This window comes from Tenebrio molitor, chromosome 9 (assembly GCF_963966145.1).
Source record: "Tenebrio molitor chromosome 9, icTenMoli1.1, whole genome shotgun sequence".
Taxonomy (NCBI): domain Eukaryota; kingdom Metazoa; phylum Arthropoda; class Insecta; order Coleoptera; family Tenebrionidae; genus Tenebrio; species Tenebrio molitor.
The window spans coordinates 7062938-7086536 of record NC_091054.1 but is presented as its reverse complement, the minus strand read 5'-3'; the positions used below and the strand labels follow the sequence as shown (position 1 = coordinate 7086536).

Below are 23599 nucleotides of genomic sequence, written 5' to 3'. Positions count from 1 at the left end.
CAACCATCAGAAATCCTTGGAAGAGTAAATCAATAGAGATCAATATATTTCACGATCTTTGGGTATAAAAATTAGCTTAAAGTGATTGTGATCACTACCAATAACACTTAAAGAAACGATTTTGACCTCTCGTCATTTTTTTGTAAAGGATGGCCCTTCAGTGCCCTTCATTGCACTTCAGTTCAATAGATTCAGGAAGGTTTTTAATCAGTTGAAAAAAAAAGAAACATTTCTGTGGGACCAGATTTAGATGGTAATTTTTGGACGGAAGTCCATTCCATGGTTCTTCAAAAGAGAATAGGAGAAACTCTGGAATTAAATAGACCAATACTTTGAAAGGAAAAACTAGTGATACTACTTTGGTGTCCTGATGTGATTGGAGTGGTAGAAGATCCTCATCTTGTAGTTAAATATCTTAGCAGAAAAAGGTTCTTTGAAGTTTGAAAGAGTTGGCAAATTGATTTTAGTTTTGTAAAAGCTAAAATTTTAACCCGTGACAATCATGGTTTGGAAGAATAACATTTCTAAAGTATTTTTTACGAGGGCCCCATAGATTTGTAATAGATTTCAGCTTTGAACTTCTTTACGGCAGGTTCTTGATTTCTCAATTAACTCTTCATGTAATGAAAATTGATAGTTAAGTGTTGGGTACGAAAACACAATAAGAACCGTCGTTGATCAAGCTCCGAAGGAGAGAAACAGTTCTGAAGATAGTAAATTTTTTACTAATATCGCCACGTAATTACATGTGTTGCTATTAATTTCTTCTGTAGTGTGTTGTCTCATCTGCATACAAATTGGTTTTATGCTGAATTTTCTATACTAAATCATAAGCTTTATTCCAAGCAAAAAAATAATAATAAAACGAAATAGAATATGGCTAATTTTTTAATTTTTAAATTTCGGCCGCCTTTATGTATTTTTTTTAAATTTTAATTTCCAAGAAGATTGTTTTATTCGACAGTAAATTTTACATTTATTTTCCAACCTTGTTATTTTTTTTTGAGGCAGTTTCGATATTCAGACCTTTGTCCAGCTCTAGCTTGGCTCCCAAACTATAGGAATCAGATTTTTTACCCAAAAATCCATAATTTTTTGAAAGTAGAAATTGTATATAAAGTTTGCATCTAAATTCATATTTTTTTCCTCGCCTAGAAAAACAAGCCTACAGTACATAAATTAACTTTTTCTTTATTTACCATTAGAAGTTTCATTGACCTCCGCTCTTCACATTTATTTAGTCATAACGCTTCAGCTCACAATGGAACTCCAGAAGTTATTGCACTTCCTCGAGTTTCATCAAAGATATTTCCAGCCAATTCGATGATGCTGCGGATGACTCACATCCTTCGGCACCATTAGGACTTTTCCAAAAAATCTCCAATTTACATTTTAATTAATATGAATAGTTTCGTGTTGCGTAATGAGCTGTCGATTTTGTTATCCCAGGATCACACAAATTCCTCAAAATCTCTGTATTGTTAGCATATTTGTGTAGACATCACCGGCGAGGTCGCCATCCATCACCACAATTAAACCCGAACGACCTCTGATTGTCTCGAAGCGCAGACCAATTTTGCTGTTCATCTTTAATTTTTGATGACCTTTGCTAATAGAATAGATATCTGCATGGATCTGCATCGACTCATGGGAAATAGAGCACTTTCTACTGTGGCAAAACTTGATTTATGGCGTTTTTTGTCGGCACCAGATGTCACTAATCGGCTTTCCACTTTATGAGACAGATCTGCTAAAGATTAATTTCCGGTCGATCCGTCAGTCCTGATTCAGATCTCGCAGAACTGTTCCAGACCTTTCGAAATTTCTTCGTTGGCGTGTCTCGTTTTTCTGTTGGAAAAACAGTAATTTCCATCTTGCGGCGTCCTTCTCGGAACTGTCGAGGATGCAATTACGCCATTTGACCGTTGTTTTTTCTTGCCCACCACATGCGATCTGCGCTTTTTGACGGATACGCTTCCTCAGCTTCGCTCCAAGTATTTAAAAGAGCCGTTTGCAAACAAGTGGGAGATAATGACGACTGATCAAGTACACCGTCATAGAATCAGCAATCAGGAGGCCGCAGACTTAGTGGTCGTAATGTGGAGCGGATGCCGACAGGCCAAACCAGCTCTTATGGAGAAATGCTACCCACGTCTTCGGAAATTCTCTATAGATTCATCACAAATAACTCGCCTAACTCGACACGTGATTAACTGATTCGCACTCGAATTGAAAGTAACTCCGCATAATGGCCGAATCGATTCTGCTTAGTCAGTCCGAAGGCCCGGAAGGGGCCACCGGAGAGATTCTTTGTCGACTTTCGGGTCCAGTGCTGGATTACACACTCACATAATTTGCACCGATCGGTTTAGGCGATCAATTTCTGCAAAAGTACAAATTTTTCAACCATTCACACACTCTCTTTGGTTGGAAATTTTTTTAGCCATCTTGGAGGAACCTTCTGTGGTCTTTGAATGCAAAATAACGAGTTTCTGCTACTGTCGATTGTAGTACACCTTGTATAAAAAAATACAAGTCAATGAAATCACCCACAAAAATTAAATTTAAATAATTCAAATCGTTATCAACAACAACCAACAAACATTTTTTGAACTCACTACCATTTGTAGTGCGCGCATTGGTGCGAATGATTTTTGAAAATTTCGAAAGAGTGAAAATAAATCGCTATTAATTCGATTGACATGTTGGCAAGTGCATGGACAAGCACCATCTTATTCACAAAGGGTATACGACAAATCAGACAATGTTCGTTTCAAAAATTGCACGAACTTCGATGCATGTATTCGGCACATTCGCGCAAATGAAGCACTCGCTCCTTCGTCGCTCGTGCCTCAAATAATGCGTTCATGCGCGAAAAATGTCTTCTCGCAATCATTTCGTAAATAACTATACTGGAATCGTAACACCATATGTAAAAATTGTTTATAAAGTGTTACGTTTTTACAACGTTGACGCTTAACAGGTTTGAACACGTCGTAATGTTTGCAACAAACAGGCAAAATATTTTTGCCTGTTTTTTGATTTGCACTTTGATTTGCGCAAATTATCTGAGCGTGTAAACTCAGAATAGCTTCTACTTTGCTTGTTGAAAACGGCGATGTCGAGGCGTTTCGCCAATTAAGAAGGCATCGTCAGGTGGTTATTCGATGCAAAGGGAATTATCGTAATTTGATTATTACGCTGCTAATGCTGATCGCCATGCTGTTATCTCGTTGCCATTTCAACTAGTTTGAAGTTATCACTTATTTAACAGTTGTTGTTTAAATTAGTATGGTCGAAATGGGACCTTTGGCATCATACACTTTCAGATGTTTATATTTTTGGAATCAGTTTAAATATTTGTTTGTTTCTCGTATTTTGTAAATATTTTTCGAAAAATTTAGAGTAGATAGTTTCGATGAGGAAATAAGATTTAGATTATCCTATTCTGACTGAAGTCAAATGAAATTTTACTATACAAGGTGAGTCACGAATATTGTCTGATTTAGCACCTTTATTCCTGCAACATAAATTACTCTCTCAAAGAATTTGTCGCTGTTTTTCAATTTGATTAAAATTTTGGGATCATAATAATCCGATTTCAGAAAAATGAAACAATAGTGTCAATCAAAAGTGTCAAAATAATTATATTTTTGTAAATAAATCAGACACTATTCGTGAATTACCCTGTATTTTAGCTCTTACATATGTATATATTTTTTCAAAGTAAGTTATTTATTGAAACTATATCGAGTGAGGTGCCGATCTGATTCTAGAACTATGTATCAAATTTTTCATTCTTGGCGTATTACGTTTTTAAAAATGTTTTACAGAATTTTTGGTGTTTTTTGAGATGCGGAATTTTTTGAAAAACACAATTCGATGTCTCTTGAAAGGTCTCAAATGGTCATTACTATCGTGTGTAGTTGGTCCAACTTTTATATTATTTTTCCAAAATTTGCAGAATTTTTGGTCCTTTTCGAGAGATATAATAATATGATAAGTGTTCAAAAAAATGTGGTCAAGCAAATCATCCTTTTTTCTCTCTTGTATATAAACCCAGGTCATCTTTTTCGTTGATATGTATGTATATAACCTCACTTTAATCATTATTTTTTTGGAAATCACAAAAAATAAAAAACCATAACTCTAAAATTTTTGGAAAAAAAAAAAAAATGCTCGGTATCTATCATAAATCGGAAAATCTTACAAAATACGACTTGAACCACAATCACAGCATGATTGAGACCTGAATTTTGCAACATTGTTAAAATTCCATCATATAAATTCAATTTGAAATTTTTTTGAAAAATTTGAAGAATTGTTGGCCCGTTTTTAGAATTCCTTAAAAACGGATTTGCAAATGACCTTACTTCATGTTGCAAATGAGATGCAGTTCTTTTGTTTGGTGGACTGTGTTCCCTTCGAATTACTCTCCCAAAAAAAAGTCAAGCTTTTTTGTCAAATTTTTCGTGTCATCGAGAACAGAAATGTTTGACAATACAACAACACAACTGATTTTGTGGAAAAAGCAATTCATCCAAAACAGAACACCAAACAACGGTAGTTAGTTGCACTGCGTCATTGTGAGCAAAATTAAATTAAACTCGAAACCAACAAGTAGCAGTTAGATTTTTTTCACTTGGTCTGTAGTCGTCATATTGATTTCTGTCGAGACTGGTCAAAAAAGTAGAAAAACTCGAGGTGTTCACGGTTCAGTAGCTTCAGACTTTACGACTGGACCACCTAGAATTGCTAGTCAAAAAACTGACCGATTTTTGACAAACGAGAAGTGTAGCAGTTCAAAATTTTTCCTTCTGTTCACACAACCATCCGTTAGATGCGTCGTCCCTATTTCGACGAGTCTGTATTTTAGTACTGTTCTTCCGAGTAAATTGAGGTTTGTAGAATGACAATGACTTCTTCTATTTTGATTAGCTCGAGTAACCTCGAGCCGTAACAGTTTCAACTAATTTAGACGGCACAGACTAGGATGAATAGTTTTTGAGCAGTTTTCTTCAGATCAATCATCATTCGGGCAGGCTCGTTGTCCGAGTGGTCTCTTATTAAGCACCAGCTCCCCGGATGAATGCAGGATTCCGGCTTCGTCTAATAAATAATGATGGTCGGTGTAAGCTCCTTGGTTAAATCGAACGGAGGGCATCGTTCGCCCGATAAAAAACGTATTACCAAGAACACGGACCCTAATTTTAAGTTGATTATTTATTACAGTCGGAGAGTCGGGGGCCTTCCAGTCCCGTCGATTCCGACGTTATTAAGTGTTTTTCTTGGGTCTTTTTGTCCGAGGATTATCCTTCTCCGAAAGACACGGTCACTGGGTACCGAACGTCGATATTAAAAATTAGATCTGCTCCTCCGGCCCGTAATGAAGCAATTCCGAAACGCATTGATCCGGTGGCGTTTTTGTCCCTCTCCCGTTATCTTTTTGAATGGGACCAAGGCGAAATTTCGCCGCCGAAGATGAGACAGACGACCGCAGAACGTGCACCGGACTCCTAAGTGGCTGTTACAATGGAATGTAGTGAGGAGTTGCGTGTCATATCTTCGGTGTTTGGATCGAGCCAGCCGTGGAACTCCGGTCATCCTGATTCAGAGGCAGCTCCGCCGCCGGCAGGACAAGTCTCGAGGAGAACATGTGTGTGCTCATAAAATTTATTCAAAATAGAATGTGATGGCTCGGGTTTGCTGTAACGACGTGATATGGACAACATCGGCTGGGTGGCGGCGGGCCGGGGGGGTAATTCGCGGTTTGTCCTTGATTCGTTGTCCTTGGGCCACTTTGTTTCGGGCGTTCTGTTGTACAAACACTAACTGTTTGGTGGGTAAACGGTTTTTTGGCGCAGCTCGACTGTTTGACGAGGCAATATTGACTTTTACGCCATTTTCGGATTGGGACCAACTAGGTTGGGCTTAAGCCGTTTTTAACCTAAGAGGCTTAAAGCGTTTGCGAAAATGACACCAAGAACTGTCACGCGTCAAGGAAGCCAACATCGTCTAAGCTGCGAAGACAATCGACAAAAATACTACGCCTACTACAGCGCGTTAAAGAGAAAAGTGGAAAAGAAAACAATAAAGGAATGATGGGGCACTTAAGAAGTGGAAGAGAATAGTAAAGACTAAATTAAAACAGCCGTATAAGGAATAAAATAGCGATAACTTGGCTTTTATCTTCATTAAAGCATATTTCAAGCATTAAATGTTCCCACCATCTTGGTCTCGGTTAATGGTATTGTGTTAACCAACGAACGTATTAATTAAAGTTGATTACACTTATTGTGAAACCGTAAATTTGAATAACAAACAAAAATGAACAAAACCCAGAAAATTGTAACGTCACGGTCTAAAAACAAGATTTTTTTGGCTTGAAATGTGAGTAAATAATAGATTTTTTGGTGTGTTACAATTAATCAGTGGAAACAGAGATCGCGTAAAATTTGAAGGAATTTTTTTGGTGCGCATTGAAAATTCCTTCCATGAAGACCATCAAGGTTAGTTTGTCGACAAAGAAGTGCCATAATCCAAGGTCGCAATGCTAATTTTCGCTCTCCAAGTTAAAAATAATTCTGTGTATCTATTTACGACGACACAGAATTGATTAGAAGAATAAAAGTAAAAATGGTCAGCGAAAGGTGAAATTTTATGAATTTACATGATCATAGGAAAAACGAGTGACGGTTTCAGGTCTTGGTCGATAACGGAAGGACATCGATCAAGCGGGTGCAGATCGGTGGCTGATGAGGGCTCGAGATAAAGTGCATATCGTTGCATATTCCACAATCGCCAGAGCATAACGCGGCTTGCACCGTGCAGGTTTTTCCCCTCGAGGATCGCGTACTTATTCCGATCCGATAGAAAAAATTCTTCGGCACATACCAACAAGGTGGCGTAATCGTCGACGATCGACCATCCTAAAAACCGGGTTCAGATGGTGTCCGAGATAATAAACAGTGTCGTTGCGTTACAATGGATTGAGAAATTCTACGTGAATTACGCATAAAAAATGTCACGTCCACCGTTCATTTGAAATTCAAATCGTCCAAGGTCGCACCACCATCCTTCATCCTCCGGATTAATCTCGCGCGTTGCTCGAAAAATATGATCGTTGCAGGTGGGTGCAACTGTTAGATAAAGTGTTCTTTATGTGACGTCCGCGAGATGGCTTCGTCCTTTTTCTCAACCTTGAACAACTGGCAGACAACGTGCAGGACTGCGGCTCGGTAAATTGTCGATGGTAATCGGCGGTCGTGCGATGGTCTGACGTAAATATTGTCGAAAAGTGCACAAGCGCTTCCATTCAGAAGAAACCGAAGACGAAAAATAATTGGTCTCGGGATGTGACACCAGAATTCTAGAAGAACCCAAAAACCTCTGGGTATTTTTTGTGTCGTCTACAAGAAAGACCAAAGAGCATTGTTGACTGTCGAACACTCAAGAATAACGTTTCAAGAACCACCACAGGGTGGTACGCTTGGCCCACCAATATTTACAGTACATCTCGAGGACTTCTTCAGCTCGTAACAATGTTATTTTTGAAATTTGATGTGATTCTCCTGCGCGAATAAAAAAATATACAGTTCTGGAAATGAATGAACGGTCGATGTTGCGTCGGTGGCTCGCGTAGCCGCTTATTAATAACTCACTTGGCGTCGCTCTCGGTACTCGCCATTGTTCTAAAAATATTATTACGTTATTTGCTCAACACAACACACTATTCACACCTTCGAAAATAGTCGCAGCTGTGGGCACAGGTCCGGTTTTGGGCGGCTTCGCCGGTCGCTTTTTTCTTTTGGTGAAACCGTGTCCGAAAAAGGCGGTTCCTCTCCTTATCGGCCGTCGAAGTCTCTTCTTCTTTCGCCGGGAAAACGGAGTTTTCAAGGGTCAAGGAACCCGCGGGTTCCGTCTTGTGGGAGTTTTATCTCGAGCGATTGTTTGAAGAACCATTACCCACTTATCTGGTACCGCTGGGTCTTGTACGGCCCGTGTCCCTCTCATCCACCAGATTCGATTAAGATTACGGCTTTGTAAATATTATGTTAAGATCTTCGCGTCTTATATTTGGAGGTCCATAACGCTCTTATCTGCCCCATTCGAGACGTCGCGGTCTTGCTTTTTTCGCACCGACCACCTTATTAAGATTTTGCGGGGAATGTTTGGAGCTTGTCGACCGTTGCCGTTTATCTGTTCTTCATTAAAATCGCACATTTGGTTTCCATTCCAAACTTAAGAATTTAATTGGGGGAGTGCCGCAAGGCGCACCGTTTGGGCCGGCGCTTTCCCGCACGTCGTACCGGCCAGATTTACGACTAATACATTTACAAACTGGTCCGAATATGAAAACACGAAAAATAAACGTTCCGACATGACAGAGGAGGTGCAACAGATCAACAATCCGATAAGAGGCGTTTTCAAGACCGCATTTCGGACGAATCAATGTTTCAAATTTTGACAGTCAAATCCGCTTGGTGCGTCACGCCATACTGGTTGGTACTAATGGACTGGAAAGGTGTCGCTTTGGCCAACCGACTGTTTCCAGATCGTCCTTCGCTTCGTCATCGACGGCGAGAATCTGCCATGAAATTATCATAATTCTTAATTGAGGCACTTCCCTCGTTCAAGGCAACACCACATAACTAACATATTTATATTCCGTGTTTTCAGAAAAATTGTTGGCGTGTTGTTCGAGCGACACGATAATCTCACGTTACACAGATAAAGCGGGGAGTAAATAAAAAAATAATAACAGGAACACGATAATTATAACGCCTTGGCTTGTCAGCCAACCACTACCAGTTTCGAGATCGCGTAACACACAGGAAGGATCAGAGATCAACAAAGAAGAGTTTTTGAGATATGGGGAAGCTCCAGAGAAAAATTTTGACCGACTCTAGTTTATGTTTGGAGGAGACCCAAAATCCTCTTGAGAACTTGTGGGACTTGGCTTGCGCGAAAATTTTGGCAACGGCCAGGTCTTGCTCAAATTGTGCAGTTTTGGTGCAGTTTCTCCGCTTTTTGCACCAGTCGCGTTTACGATTCGCTCCTCGTCGACCGGAAGCGCAGCGATCGTCCTGCGAGGAATGCGCAAAGTCCAACGACACCGGAATAAAAATGACGCCGGCTGAAGAAGAGCGTTCGGAAAATGTTTTATGGTGGCGAGATATAAAAGGACGAAGAAACGGACGGACGTCATATACCACGAAACACTTGATAAAATGGCTGCCACGGTTGTAAATATCATCCCGTTATGGAGACTACACGGGTTTTCGGTTACATATTTCCAGAAAGTTTATTACGTGCCATGGTAACGCATACCTTATGCTCTCGAGCGAAGAAGAGTCGAGTGTTTGAGCTTTAACGGTGTCCGGAATTGTTATTTGCGCAAATACTTAGGTCGGATGGTGTCTGATGGGCCGGTCCGCGAGCAAATACCTCTTCAAGGTTTAGAACGGTATCGGCAAACAATTTGTCCTCTTAGACGCCAAACAAACAGGAACCATTTGAATTGGTTGCCGAAACGCGACCAAAGGTCTTGGTTCGCCTTGTTCAAAATTTTTTCCCAGACCATCACCCGCAAAGACACGAAAACAGACCAATCCCACTCGAGACCAGTCTTAATGACTGCCAAAAAACTGTGTTGTCCTACTATCGCGCCATTACGGTGTAATTATTGTCGGTCTAAATTCGCACCGGTCGATTGCACTTGATTATCTCATTACTGAAGATTTAATTGTAATGACCGAAACGCTATCCGACGCATTCTCCGATCATGAGTGTGCGTTTTGTCGAATTTCGAAATTCCTCCTGGAAGAGTGTTGTTAAGCAACGGTCCTCGATGTGTACCCTGCGGCGCGCCGCAACCACCTGCAACAATCGAAGATGTGGTAATTTTTCGTGGAAAAAAAGCGCTCTGTTTGACATAATAACGAATCAATTATGCGTTTTTTTGGCGGGGAATAAAATCATCACGATAATAGTTGGGGAATGGTTGTTTTGGTGTGCAATTACCAATAAAAATCTCTTTTTAATAAGCATACTGGATAGATTACATGGCGATTAGGCGGCATCCAGTTGCGTAAGTCCATGAAATGGATCTGGATGGTCTTCGTTTCAACATGTTCTGTATTGTTCTTTTTGAACAAACAGATCTGCGCCACCCACTTGTCAAATAATGGTGTTAACTAAACGTAGGTCTTGCGCAATTCCGTACAAAGCGACATGATTGAATGTTTGTTTCGATTGTCGGAGAACACAAACTTTCTCTAAAAGGTGGACTGATAAAAAAATTTTCGAGACTAGTCGAGGTTGTTCAACTTTGGTTCCAGTGCGATATTTGTGTTGACTTAGAGATAGTAGACGCGTCGCTGATGAAAGACCAATTAGCGATTGTAAATCGGAGAGGTCGGTATTAACATGAAGAATTTGATTCCAGGTCGTCGTCTAGTTGGTGCGGAGGGACAGAGCGTGCCTTCGGTGGTACCACGTGCCCCTAAACAAACACCAATCGATCGCTAAACGTTTCGGTAAACCGGAAAGGTCAACATGTCCACCGTCCACTTCTGAGAAGCGAAGATGTTCGACAACCTAATAACGCGAATCACGAGTCCTTCGTCGCGGAGGAGGCACACTTATCACTGTCCGGAGGTCCACTCCGATCCGGAAGATAACGAACCAGTAACGCCCCGAAAGCCCAGACTGCTGGAGAGGAGGAAAAAAGGACGAAGAGCGGCGGAATCCGGATTGAGACAGGCGAGGAGTTTGGGACGTTTGGACGGACTCAAAGAGGTAATTAACAGAATTGGGTCTCGAGGGTAGCCGTGAGGAGAACACACGAGCCGGTCGGACATTTCTCGAATTCAGCGTCGGTAATTAGAGTCGCGCGTTTGTATTTATAAACATTTTACCATTACCATTACAAATTTCGCACCGAGAGACAGACAAACTAGTTTCTATAGAAATATGAAGAAAATAAATAAAACATGATGGCGAGTTGTAACGTGGGATCTCTGCGATTTTATTTTCCAGAATGCCGCGAAATTTTTTCAAATCATTTGAATTTATCACATTTTATCGAGACACTTTAATTGCGACAAAAAATACAGTTCTACTTATACGTTATTAAAAGACTGGCTCGACCAAAGGAAAAATAAAACGGTAATTTAAAACAGTTACAAGTTTTTGAAAAGATCTCGCCGGATTGCCGACTCCGCCGCATTAAATGGAGGATTCGGGATGATTTACGGCCATTTTGTTGGCGAAGCGTTAATTAATTCAAATGGCTGGCAAAATCCAATTTTTATTGGTTTCCGTTAATGTCCGATCGTACGGCAAGAATGGTAATTTATCGCACCGGACCAGCAGTTTGGCAACCATATGGGATGCCGTTTATTCATCTTTTTATTGTGTCACTTTGCTCGCACCATTAAATTTTAAGTGGTTTTGGGTTATTTTCAAACCGTTTTCATCGCCACTGCTCGTTTTATGCATATCGCGCGACGCATTTGCTTTTATGGCAGGTTTATGAGGTTGCCATTTGACACTTGACACATTAAATACCCCGACCGCAAACATTTTACTCGCAATTTGGACTCCTGTTCGCGGAAAACTCCTTTGCTTTCTGAAACTTTCTGAAAGAAGTGGTCCCTATGATGACCCTTGCGGCACGCTAAAATTTGAAATCGCGTATTTCACCCAAAACTTCTTTCGAGATTTACTTGACAAATAAAACGTGAAAATTAGTCGCGAATAAAATTCCAGATGAGAGCTTCACGTAGGTACTTCCAATTTTGTTTGAAGTTTTCCGGTCGGTCGCAACTTCCTTTCTCCTCTTTCCTTATTGGAGAACGGACCTCTCCTGCCTAATCTGCTCTCTGAAACAATTCCTGCTATCAATTTTAAACGTTGCCAAGCCCCTTCACGCTTTTTCCTGAAATGGACATGAGCTTTCACGATAATTAATAATTTCGCCATTGAGCAATTGAATTTTTTATCAGATCGAAGAAACGTGCGGTGGTGGAACGGAATTAACACGCCCCGAAATTTGCATCTCTCAGATACCTTTCACAGGAGGGAAAAATCTCGATGACATTTCCTCGTTAGATATGCTAACCATCTCGGTGCGTCACTCAGAATCGATGAAGAATCAGATAACTAGCGCCTCCGGGTAACGAATTGCTGTCACCGCCGGAAAACTCCGGGTTAACAGCCCTCGTTGTTTTGTTTTTTCAGCTACTGCAACGAGTTCACTCAACTCGCGTGAGCATCAGGCTCCTTCCTTTCGATGATTCTAACGCGACCTGCATTACTGGTGGCTGCTACAATTGGTTAATTTTTCGGTGTCGATTTTCTCTACCAGTTGCAAATTGCCACTCGGACGTGGTTTAATCTAGAAACGCGCCGCAATTAAGCTCTTTAATGGCGACATTTGTCATTCACCGTTCCAAATAAGACCTCCTTGGTCAGTGAGTACAATACTACAAAGACAACAACCGTAATAAATCAATTTGGTAACAATTTAGTCACGATTTTGTTAGGAAAATTGCGATTTCATGGAAACCGAGGTATTTAAATAATTGAAGTGACGAAGAGTGACGGTTTCTCGTCCTGTTCCATTGTAGAATTCATCAAAGGCATGTAACAGTAAGCCGGCCGAAGAATAGTAATGACCTACTAGCGTTTCGTTATGGTTCAATTCAAATTGCGGCGATTACACCGATCGAACTTAATTTGTGTAACTGGTAAAGTGAAGAAAAAGGACGTCTTCCTTGCGGTCTCATATTTATAGCGTCAATTACGTCGCACGTTACGGTTTTTTTTTACTCGGTATAATGATCTCGTCATATCTGGAGAGTCGACTAGTTTTTAGAAAAAGGCGCGTCTTTTTGTTGTCAGCAGTGTAATTTAAATCCTGCATAGTGTATGACCTCGTTTTGTCGAAGAACTACCTTCGAACACGATGAGCGTCAGTGTTCTCCACTCATGCATGCTAGTATGACGACTTTGAACGCGCAAATAATAGGAAGTCTGAGTTTCCGTCGCGGTTTGCTGCAGTTTTGGCCTTTGACAGAAAGGAAAATGCCGACTTCCGATCCAGAACTCGTTAGCAAACACAATGCAAATGGTATCGGCAAGGTGCGGAGAAAAATGTAGCTCGGGTTGGTACCATGACGTGTTCCTGCGCCACTACTGCAAAATATGATTTTTTTTCAATAGTTCCTAGTTATGTTACGGGATTTTTTAGAATTTGTGGAGGCGTTCATTATGCGTTATTCAAATGGCTTTGATTTGCCTTGCAAGCAAGATGGAGATTCATTTGTTGCAACATCTTTTAAGCGGATGAAAAATTAATACTGTTTGGAATAATTCATAAATAAATAAATGTTTGAGGACGTTTTGAAGGTGCAGGAGTTGTGACGTGACAAGATCTCGAATATTTGTTGTGTTCGGAGTGATTTGTGCGAATTGTGGCGCCGCCACTGTCGTGGTGCATATGCAACCCGGAGCATGTTTGACCGTAAACTCCGGTGTAATGAATCGGATAAATGAGGTGGAACGCAAACAAGCCTTTGATGCGTTCGCCTATAAGCCCCAACAGCAGTTCCACACTCCTACTAAATCTTTCGCGATTGATCGTGTCGGTGGAGAAGACTGCGCTAATAAGATTACGTAGGATTGTGCTGTGAGGTGGCCGGAGGCGGCTCGTTATGTCCATTTTTACGATTAGCGCGTTGAACACAACGGGAGCAAAACGAATTTTACGATTGAAAGCTGTAAATCAGGCCAATCGATCCGATACCGAGTCGAATTTCGTCCAATAAACTCACGTAATCGTCGGAAATTAATAAATAAATGTTGGCGCGGCGTGCCACTAACAACGCTGACCGGAGTCGCTGTCGCAACCGGAGTCGGAGTCCGGCGCGGGAGAAATGCAATGCGGTTATTACAAATGATGGAATTAATTAGAATTGCAACATCACGTGTAATTTTACATATGCTTTCTTTGTTCGACGGTCACGTTCCTCTCGTGAAAGATGGCTTTTGGATAGCGTAATTGATAGGGTAATTTATATACGAAGGTTGCTGAAAATCACGCTGCCGAGAGACGACATCGATTTAGCAAATTTCTTCTCGCTTGGATGAGTTATGATGCAGCGGGAAATTTTCATTGAACAGTTACGAGAAATTTTTGACTTTCAACGTCGAAAAATGTGGAGGTCGCGTAACTGAGTTTCTGTTTACACAAACCAATTTTTATCAGGCGTTAAGTTTTTGACCTCAAGTTTTGTGTATGCGTCTGTATCATTGTTTTACACCCTTTGTCGCGTTTTTCATAGAAACGGTTTTTTTCAAAACTAAAATGATTTACTCAACTGAGCAAAAAGCGTTTATGATGGAAATTATTTTCTCAACGGTCGTAAGGTCAACGATGAGTTGTCCCATTCACTGCAACATTGTTTGCAAGAGTTTCAACTTCAGTTGTCACAAGTTGGCGTTGATAAACAATTTCGTAATAAGAAAAAGGAGTGGCGGAAGGACAAAACGTACTCCAGAAATTGACGATGCGGTTGAGATTGTGGAGAATGAATCAAGAACTTTTCTCCCTAACAATAATAGAAAAAAATCACATTCACCATGAATACCTTAAAATATGTACTTCTAGTTTTATTCCCTATTTTTACAAAGTTTAGCGAGGGTTTTGATAATTTTGACACAAATTCAGGGCATGTTACTTGACTAAATTATGATAGTATGAAGCACCTACGTCCTCGATTCGCATTTTTTCCACGGAGCTCTTGATAGTTTTATTTTTAGATACCCGTTACTTTTGATTATATCAATTATTAAGAAATAATACTTATAACGCAGCCACAAAAAAAATTGTTACATAGTGTAATTATCAACATTTCTGTCTTCCATAGTTGCACCTTAAATCGTGCTATACCTAGTAATTGTGTTTTTCATTTATTTTTAATTTCTATTCATTTTCAATTCTTTTGTTAATTCAGTACTTCTCTTTTCCTACTTTCTGCTTCTTTTTAATACTTTTTATTTGTCTAGTTGATGTCATTTTGACTCTTTATTTATTCTCAGTCTATCTAAATATGTTTATCTGAAATGTATTTTTGTTTTGTCTTGTTTTTATACTCAAATCTTGTTTTTCACTTCATTTTCAAGAAACTCATCTCTTTCGTTTTTAATTATTTTTTCACCCCATATTCTAGTATTTTGTTTGTATTTTGTAGGAGTCCTTGTTACTATTCATCAGACTAGCAAATACATATTATCATTTTGTCTTTGTCTTATCGTATTGCTATTTTGTGCTAATTTTTTGAAAAGTTGTTCCAAATTATCTTACTTTACTATAATTTTTTTCAAGTTTTTAAATGTTAACGTCATGATTTTCTTCTAGTTCAGTGTAGGTCTGTTAGGGTGGTATAACTTTGGCCTTCTTAATAACTACTACCTTAGTTCGTGCAACACACTATACAGGGTGTTAGTAAATGGTTGGGAATAAATTTTCGGGGTGAATTCCTTATGAAAAATGTGGCTCAAAACCTAAATAAAGTTTTTCGTTAAAATGAGTAGTTTTCTCAAAAAAAGAAAAAAAGAAAAACAAATGTATTCTGGCATATCCGTATTTTTTTTGAAATATGTACTGCAAAATAATAATGGTTTAAAGAAAAAATTTAAACGTGGAACGTTGAATTTAAAAAAAAAAAATTCAAAACTAATGCGATTTTAGGCAGACAAATGAACTAATTAGAGAAATTCTCCAACAGTGGACAACATTTTTTTTTTGAGAAAACTACTCATTGTAACGAAAAACTTTATTTAGGTTTTAAGCCACATTTTTCGTAAGGAATTCACCCTGAAATTTATTTCTAACCATTTACTAACACCCTGTATGTGTAAATTTGTGAAGATTTGGTATTGGAATAGATGCAAGAAAGTTAATTCATACAAAAAAAAAACATATTTTTGAAAGGAAGATACTGTAGCATGATTTACTCAGTTTTGCCAAGAGAAAAATAATTAAGAACAGCTTGTTCCCGTCTCGAGTAAAAATCAGTGTTGTGGAACATCTTAGAATTTTTTAAAAACTAGACCATTACATCCTGGCAAAGCAAGACGTCCGCCGTTCTCGAAGATTGACGGCTTTTAGGCCGGACCAAGTGTGAAAGGCCACACGACATCCGACCCCGTTTGTCATCTGTTTATTGTTGATACACTTAACGATTAGTTACTCGTGCCTTCGGAATGTTACATAACGGTTCCGTCCCGCTCGGATATAAAATACCTTTGTAGTGCTTCCTCGGCGTTTTGTTTTTATACAGCCGCCATTAATTGAAGTGATAGTAGCATCAAATAGAGAGGCAGATCAGACCGAACGGGACTGACCATTTTTGCCGGGGCAATTTTCGATTCCACGGTAAAAAACGTGATTGCGAAAAAAGCAACGGACAAAAGAATGAACGAGTCGGAGGACCCCGCGGACCAGACACACCAACAAACTACCAGATGGAAAACCGTTCCGACCGCAGATGCTGCCGGTGAAGTTCGCCCCGCTGAAAAAGCGGCACGTGACAGTAAACAAAAGAAAGTCGTCTCCGTTGTGGACGCCATTAGACGGAAAAAAGTTGATTGTCGCCGCCCGAGAAATTGAAAACGAAACGTTCGTTAACGTGCGAGGAGGCAAAAATGGGGCCAGCTGAGCACACTAATGCTATTATTATTATTATTATTTTTGTTTCGCTCGGAGTAACACCAACTCGCGTTTTAAACGTCACCGGTCGTCGGATTTTTTCAGCACGGTGGGTTCGAGAAGCAAACATGTCGGAAGGTTGTTTGCGTATGTGAACCCGGCTCAGTTTCGCAGCCACGTTTTGAGGTTGTGCTAAGGCGGATAATGTCGGTAAATTTTTAAATGGAAATATGAAACTTGTTTGTTTGGGTTTAATTTGCTGTTTTTTGAACAGACGTTCACCTGTAATACTTCCAGTTTAACCGAAATCACCTTTGCTGTGTTACGAAACCTTCCCGAATTTTTGCACGTGTGTAAAAACCAATTTGAAATGCTTGAAAGTGATAATAGTTATTTATTTATATTTTTCTGCTAATGGTGTGTAGTCACAAATCAACAATTGTTTTTTTTTAAAGAGGGAGTAAAGTAGCAGTTTACACCCTTGGGAGTAAAAGCAAAGCCAACTAGGCTAATTTATAGTTGTGGAATTGTTACGTTGGCATAATTTGTCATAATGCGTGAACAAGAAAATTAAAAATATCCTTGAAAAAAGACAATACAATTCAAAAGTGAATACCTATATTTATTTCGTATTAATATTTACAGTTACGCTACAATCATTGTTATGTTGTGAACAAGGGAAAAATTTAAGTGCCCCATTTCGCTATGTCTTTTTACACACATTTCTTTTACGATTAAGTGATCAATAATTAATAAATAATAAAGAAATGTTCTACAAAAAATAGCATATATCTACACCACGGGACGAAAGCGCTGTTTTTTTATCCCTCGTATAATTATTTGCCTCGCTGCGCTGTTACAATGAATGTTACAATTTGTTTTATGCGTTTTTATAGTGAGAAAAATATAATTTGTATGAAAATGCACAGCATGCTGTTAAGTTTAAAAAAAGTTATTATACAGGGTGAAATCGATTTACATCAGAATATTAAAACCCTAATATCCTCAGACCATTTGTGAAAATCACCTGCATTCAATTTTGCGCTATACCTCCGCATGAGGGCAGAAATGCTATGTACAGTTTAAGCACAAAAGTTGCGTTCGCCACTGAATCGCAGTAAGATTATAAGTTATCGAGTGCAATGCATTTTTACGGCTATTCATGTTTCAATTTATTAGAGGTTCCTCACTTATTTTTTATTTTGTACATATTTTTTGAATTACGAGTTTGCTAAACAAGTTCAAATTAATAACAAGAAGAAGGCATTACAGGATGTACCTAATGTAAATTTAGATGTCTACACGATGTGTCATGCTTAAAATTAAAAAACACGAGACCACCTCCGCCGAAACCACAAACCGTCCGAATTAGACGTGGGCTGTACTTTTTTTTGCTCACTCGTTATATTAAAATTAGCCACAGTTTCCTTTCAGTAATATTTATTTATACGATGAACCGAGTGAAATGACAGCTCGAAGCTCCAGAATCAAAGCCGTTTTCCTAACAAAATATCACATTTCTGTCTACCTGATCTGACAGGTTTGACGATAAAATGACAGTCCGATGAGACGTGTGCACCGAAGCCGGTCCCGATTTAGACAAAAAGATCAACACGTTTTTATTGCTCGACGTTCCGTGTTTCTGATAAAGTGACAGCTGTATTTGATAAAATTTTCGGGTCTCCAATATTGACAATGACCCTCTGATTGTGCCTATCATCATTCAATAAGGACGTTGTTGGAACGACTGATATTTTTTATAAAAGCTTCATTTCAATTCCCAGAAATATTACTTGACAATCTTGTTTGTGTTCATAATAAAATGACAAGCCGACATTGTATTCGCCTAATTGATACCATAGCAACGACAGCACAAACACGATCTCTGTTACTGTCATTTTATTGTCAATTCAGGTCATGTGGTAAAATGACAGGAAGCAAATGTTTTCGCGGCCAACCAAACGACATTTGTTATGTGATGAATTAGGTTAGAATTGAGACATTAAGGCAGATTGTAAGTTAAATCAGAATTTTTTGGCACACCCGTTACAGACACTCCCTCGTTATCAAAAACTTGATCTCTGCGCAGCATTCAGTTAATTAGTAAAAATGTGACGAAATCGGGCATTTCAGATTGCGTCACTTTCGAATCGGTGCATTAAATTAATTGAGAAAGCTCGACTTAAGCGCCTTTTAACAGATCCAGCTCCTGATTAACCCCAAGCCACTTGTGACAATGTAGCGCTTTGTGAAACCCGCACTGGTTCAAGTGGCCTCCTCGTAATTAACATGTTCAGACATATTAGTCACAGATTGACAACAAGTGGGGCTTTTGAAGTCCCGTACACCAGGAACGGAATGCGTCCAAAATAAGAGAAAAACAAGAACAAGACCCTCGCGGGAAAAATGAACGTCAGATATTTCAGATAATTTCCATTAACCTTGCAGAGCGAGTACTGTTATGCAATAATGATCGAACAAGGGGGAATATCGTACACGATATTGCAATCGACAATTTTACAAAAATATATTACTGCCGTACAAAATCATAACAATAAATAAAACACACCTATCACACGTTGCACCCAATAACACAACCCAGACCCGGTTTATTAATTTTAATATGCGTCACGATTTGCCAATAAACCGAATCGGTTCGGAATTTAATGCAAATATTAAAAGTGCGATAATGATTCGATTGGTTGCGGAGTGGAAAATTCTTAATTGCGTGCGGTGTTTTCAGGGGCGTTCTATTGCCGAGATAATTTAATCTGAAGTTGGCGTAGTTTGCACCGGACTGTTATTTGCGGGATCGTTTCCTAATAAATTAAATTAATCCAAGTGGCAATTTGTTATTGGTTAATCGGAGGATAGTTTTGACATTTAATAACGCCGAGACTAATTTAATTCCTGCATTTGTCGGATTGCTGCATCACCGACGCAACAAATGCTTAATGACTGATCATTTCTAATCTGGCACATTTGCCAACAGATTATTCGGCCTTATGCCAAAAATTATGCAAAATTTGCACGCTGTCCGTCATCCGGGTTTATGAATATTACAGTGTAACTACTGTTACACGTGTGGGTTGTGGGACCATTTATTTATTTTTATACGTTATATAATTTATTTTATTGATTAGCCAATGTCTAAGTTCGGTTCGTTTTATTACGTTGGGAATGGTTAAAAAATTGTTGCATATCTCGTATTGACAGATTAATCGATCATGTTGCAGAATTTGTGGGTTATATTATTTATGTTACTTATTTTATTTCAACTTCGACAAGCAATAAAAGTAAAGGATTTGGTCAAGTGGAAACAACAGTGTTGGTCACTACACTCTTACCATGACCACAAATATGTGGATAAACACTACACTTCTCGGCGAAGCTCGCCCTCGGAGAACATTCGATACACTGGAATCTGTCGCATTTTTTCTAATATTACCCATCCCCGATAACCACACTGTCCAAGAAAAAAAATTAAATTGTCAAGGTTACTTTCGGTTCTATTTTTAGGTCAGGTGAAAGGGTCAAGATCTGGACTTCTTGCAGGCCAGTTCTTACCTGAATTCCAATCTTATCGAGACATCTTGTGGTGAAATATGAGAGTTTGCAGCATTTTGCATAAATACGGAGAATATCTTGTTCCAAAATCTCTGTAACGTATTTACAACTCCTCCATAGACAATTTTTAAAAGATCTAGGTCTATAACAACTTTCAAAGAAGTCACAAATGCTACCGCCATTTTGTTGCATGTCTGAAGCACAGCTTCTAGTTGTGGTTGTATTTTTTCTGAAGGTACGAAAACCTTTAGGTAGGGAGACCATTATCAGAAAGCACAGTGGACGTTCTCGTCGTTCGGAATTTGTGCCTTGTAGTTTCTTCATTAGAGTTGTTCCTAAGTCATAAACTCATAAATATCCCATCAATGAAGAAAATCTACACTTTTTTCAGGTTTTCTTCTTATTTTCTTTTGACACTGCCTAGAAGATTTCTAAGGAAGATATTTTTAAGCAGTTTTTATTTATTTATTATTATATGTAAATGTTTTCTTGAGCTGTTCCCTGTCAACAATTGAACCATTGTAGAAAAAATTAAATTAGAAATTCTGATGTTTAAGATAGCAACGTAAAAAACAAAGACGCGAGGTGACACAATCATATGCCGCTTTAAAATGGACAAAACAAATAAACGAGGTGAGCTCGCTACACAGCATCCGTGATATATTCGGCACATATTTGTCGTTATTATGCAGCTTGCTGAAGCCATATCGTGACGAAACAAAGTGCAGAACAGAATGAGACATTTTCTCTTTCAAACAAACTTTGCTTGAATAATATCGATGTATTAGTTTTTGAGTTACGTAGATTCAAACATAGAAACAGACAGACAAAAATTCTAGAAATTGCCAAAATGACAGACACTTCAGTGTTCAGTGGAGCTAGTTCCTCGAAGAGTAGTTAAATTGTACAATTTTTCGTTAGAAAGGTTATGATTTAGATAATCTGTAGTTTCTTAAATGTACATCTTCAATTCGTTTCTCTAAAATGCTCATCTTCATGGAATACAACAACACATAGTCTTTAAGTTCTGATGAGACTTTCTGAATCATGTCCACAACACGTAATTGACATTTATTAACCACTAAGACTTATTATTCGCCCCTTAACTACCAGGAACAATTTCCCTTTTACCCACTGGGAAAATAATAATAATAGAGGTGCTAGACCCAACTAATGACAACTTTTGGACAAAAAACACAGTCTTGGTACCAAATGAACCTCCCAAGCTTCACCCAAAAGATCCAAACGTCTGAGATCTCGAGTCCAAGGCCACGTCCATTACCTCGCATTATGTGGCCGCGCACGATCTTGTTTAGAGTCATCAAGTCGGCAGTTTACGCGGTGGTGAGGTCTGTAATTGTTCCCATTTCCGAGGAAGAATCCGACAATTAGTTTCCAAGGTCCGCCGAAATTTTGACGGTGAAAGAAATGTCACTTTTTTCTACGAGACAGACTTCCGAAAGGTCGCCGCTAAGGTCGGGTTATCGTACCTGCGACCATGTAGAGCGGAAGTTCATTACGAAGTTAACTTTGACACAATGCGTGCACACACTGTAACGATTCCGCCACGATATCATCAGGAAATGGTAGAGAAGGACGCCGATGTGGCCAATCGACGAGTTAAAAAGCGAAGCGAACATCGACTTTCCCATGTGTTTTGTGCTCATTTGGTACTGTTTTTATCATGCATCGATGATCGACTTCCGCTCGGCAATGCAGACCAAAACAAAAATTTGGAGAAGTGTGCGCATCAGAAGTGGGAACCATTCGACACGAGGTAGTACTAGAACGCAGTACTTTCCTCGTCGACACAATTCACTTCCGACAGTTGTGATAAGCGTGCAATTGGCGAACTACTAACACATTTTTACTTTCAATATCTCAATGGACGCTAAAATATTGCTTAACAGTCTGTTTAACTCAGGCAAATGTTATACTTTCGCGATACTGCCACTGGAATTATTCACTTTTTGGCGTTTAATTGGAAACATAACCCACATTTTAGTCATTTCACTCGCCTTGCCAGTACCTACATAATTGCGCGCTCCGTACACTTAGTTATGGAGTAGAACACAGGGAACGTGAGATTTTTATCGACTAGAACTCATTAATTCGTCGCTCTCTTACTCCCATTCCAATTGGAATCAATAATCGCCAATACGACTTACTTGCGCGAAGAGCGACCCGAGAGGCAACTCTCGGCGCTTCGAGCTCCGACTATAGACCCCTACTAGGGTGCGCAACAGGTGGCGCGGGAAAGCTCATTGTTCCGAATTTCACCACGTTGAAAAGAAAAGTCCCCGCGCAAGGAAATTTCACCGCTGACAATAAGTGCCTATTCAGAAAACACGAATAAAACGTTGTTAAGTGTGCTACAGTCGTTAGTTATTGTTAGCACGTATTATCCGGACGCGGTGCTTGTTAACACTTTATTTCAACGACCGAATGAATGGCAATTATATGCTAAGTTCGATTGTGTTGTAAAAACCGGAGAGAAAACCGTCGACACTTTCCAAATCGATTGGGCAATTATCCGACGAGTCGATAAGATTTCGAGCAATTTGTCTCGCGAAGATGCGATCCGGCGTGCATAAAAGCCGCGACGTCGCACAGGAATGTCGGAGCTGGACTCCCTTCTTCGGATGGAGACGACTCGAGACACCGGTGTTGTGAAGAAAATGCTGAGAGGTTTTGCGAGCCAAGGCTGAAGAGAATGGGCCCCGAAGTGGTGCTTTGGGGGAGTCCAAAAAGGAGCTACTACGAAAATCTCCATAAGCACCACCAAGGAATTAAGAGATTGTAGGAAACTGTGTTTAGTGCACTCTTACTGTGAAGAATTTGACTTTTTTACTACAATTTTTGGGAAGGTAGAATATGGAAGGATTAGGAATTTATTCAGTTTGGATAAAAATAAGAATGTGGAAAGTTGGTTAAGATGCATTTGTGCTCAATGTAGAGTACTTTGTGAAGAATATAAAATTATGTTGCAACCCATTTCGGCAAGGTTTGGCAAAAAAGTTAACCGTTAGTGTACTCTACTAATAAAAATAAACAAACAAGGAGAAGTGTGTTCATTGTTTGTATATTTAAAGGTAGTACTTGAAAGAGTTGATTTGGGAAGAGAAGTTATGACAGTGGTAAAATATGGAGTGACAGAAGAATAGAAATATGTAGAGCGAGAGTACCTAGAGGACAAAGAAAGTCAGTAGTTTTGGGCAATCTGGTGTTAGAGAGGTACTTCTCGTTGAGCCTTACGGAATTTGGACATCTTAATAAACTGGTAGTAGTAGGGAAAAGGGATGAGGACATGAGGAA

At 39.3% G+C, this 23599-nt stretch overlaps 1 protein-coding gene across 1 annotated transcript in view; it reads left to right on the top strand.

Annotated features, from left to right (window-relative positions):
* LOC138137725 (rho GTPase-activating protein 20-like) overlaps positions 1–23599 on the top strand; it is a 76039-nt gene that overhangs the window by 11815 nt on the left and 40625 nt on the right. The window contains exon 2 of the mRNA XM_069057251.1: positions 10448–10800. Within this exon, the coding sequence (XP_068913352.1) occupies positions 10588–10800 (213 nt within the window). The 5' untranslated portion in view covers positions 10448–10587. The remainder of the gene's footprint in view (positions 1–10447; positions 10801–23599) is intronic.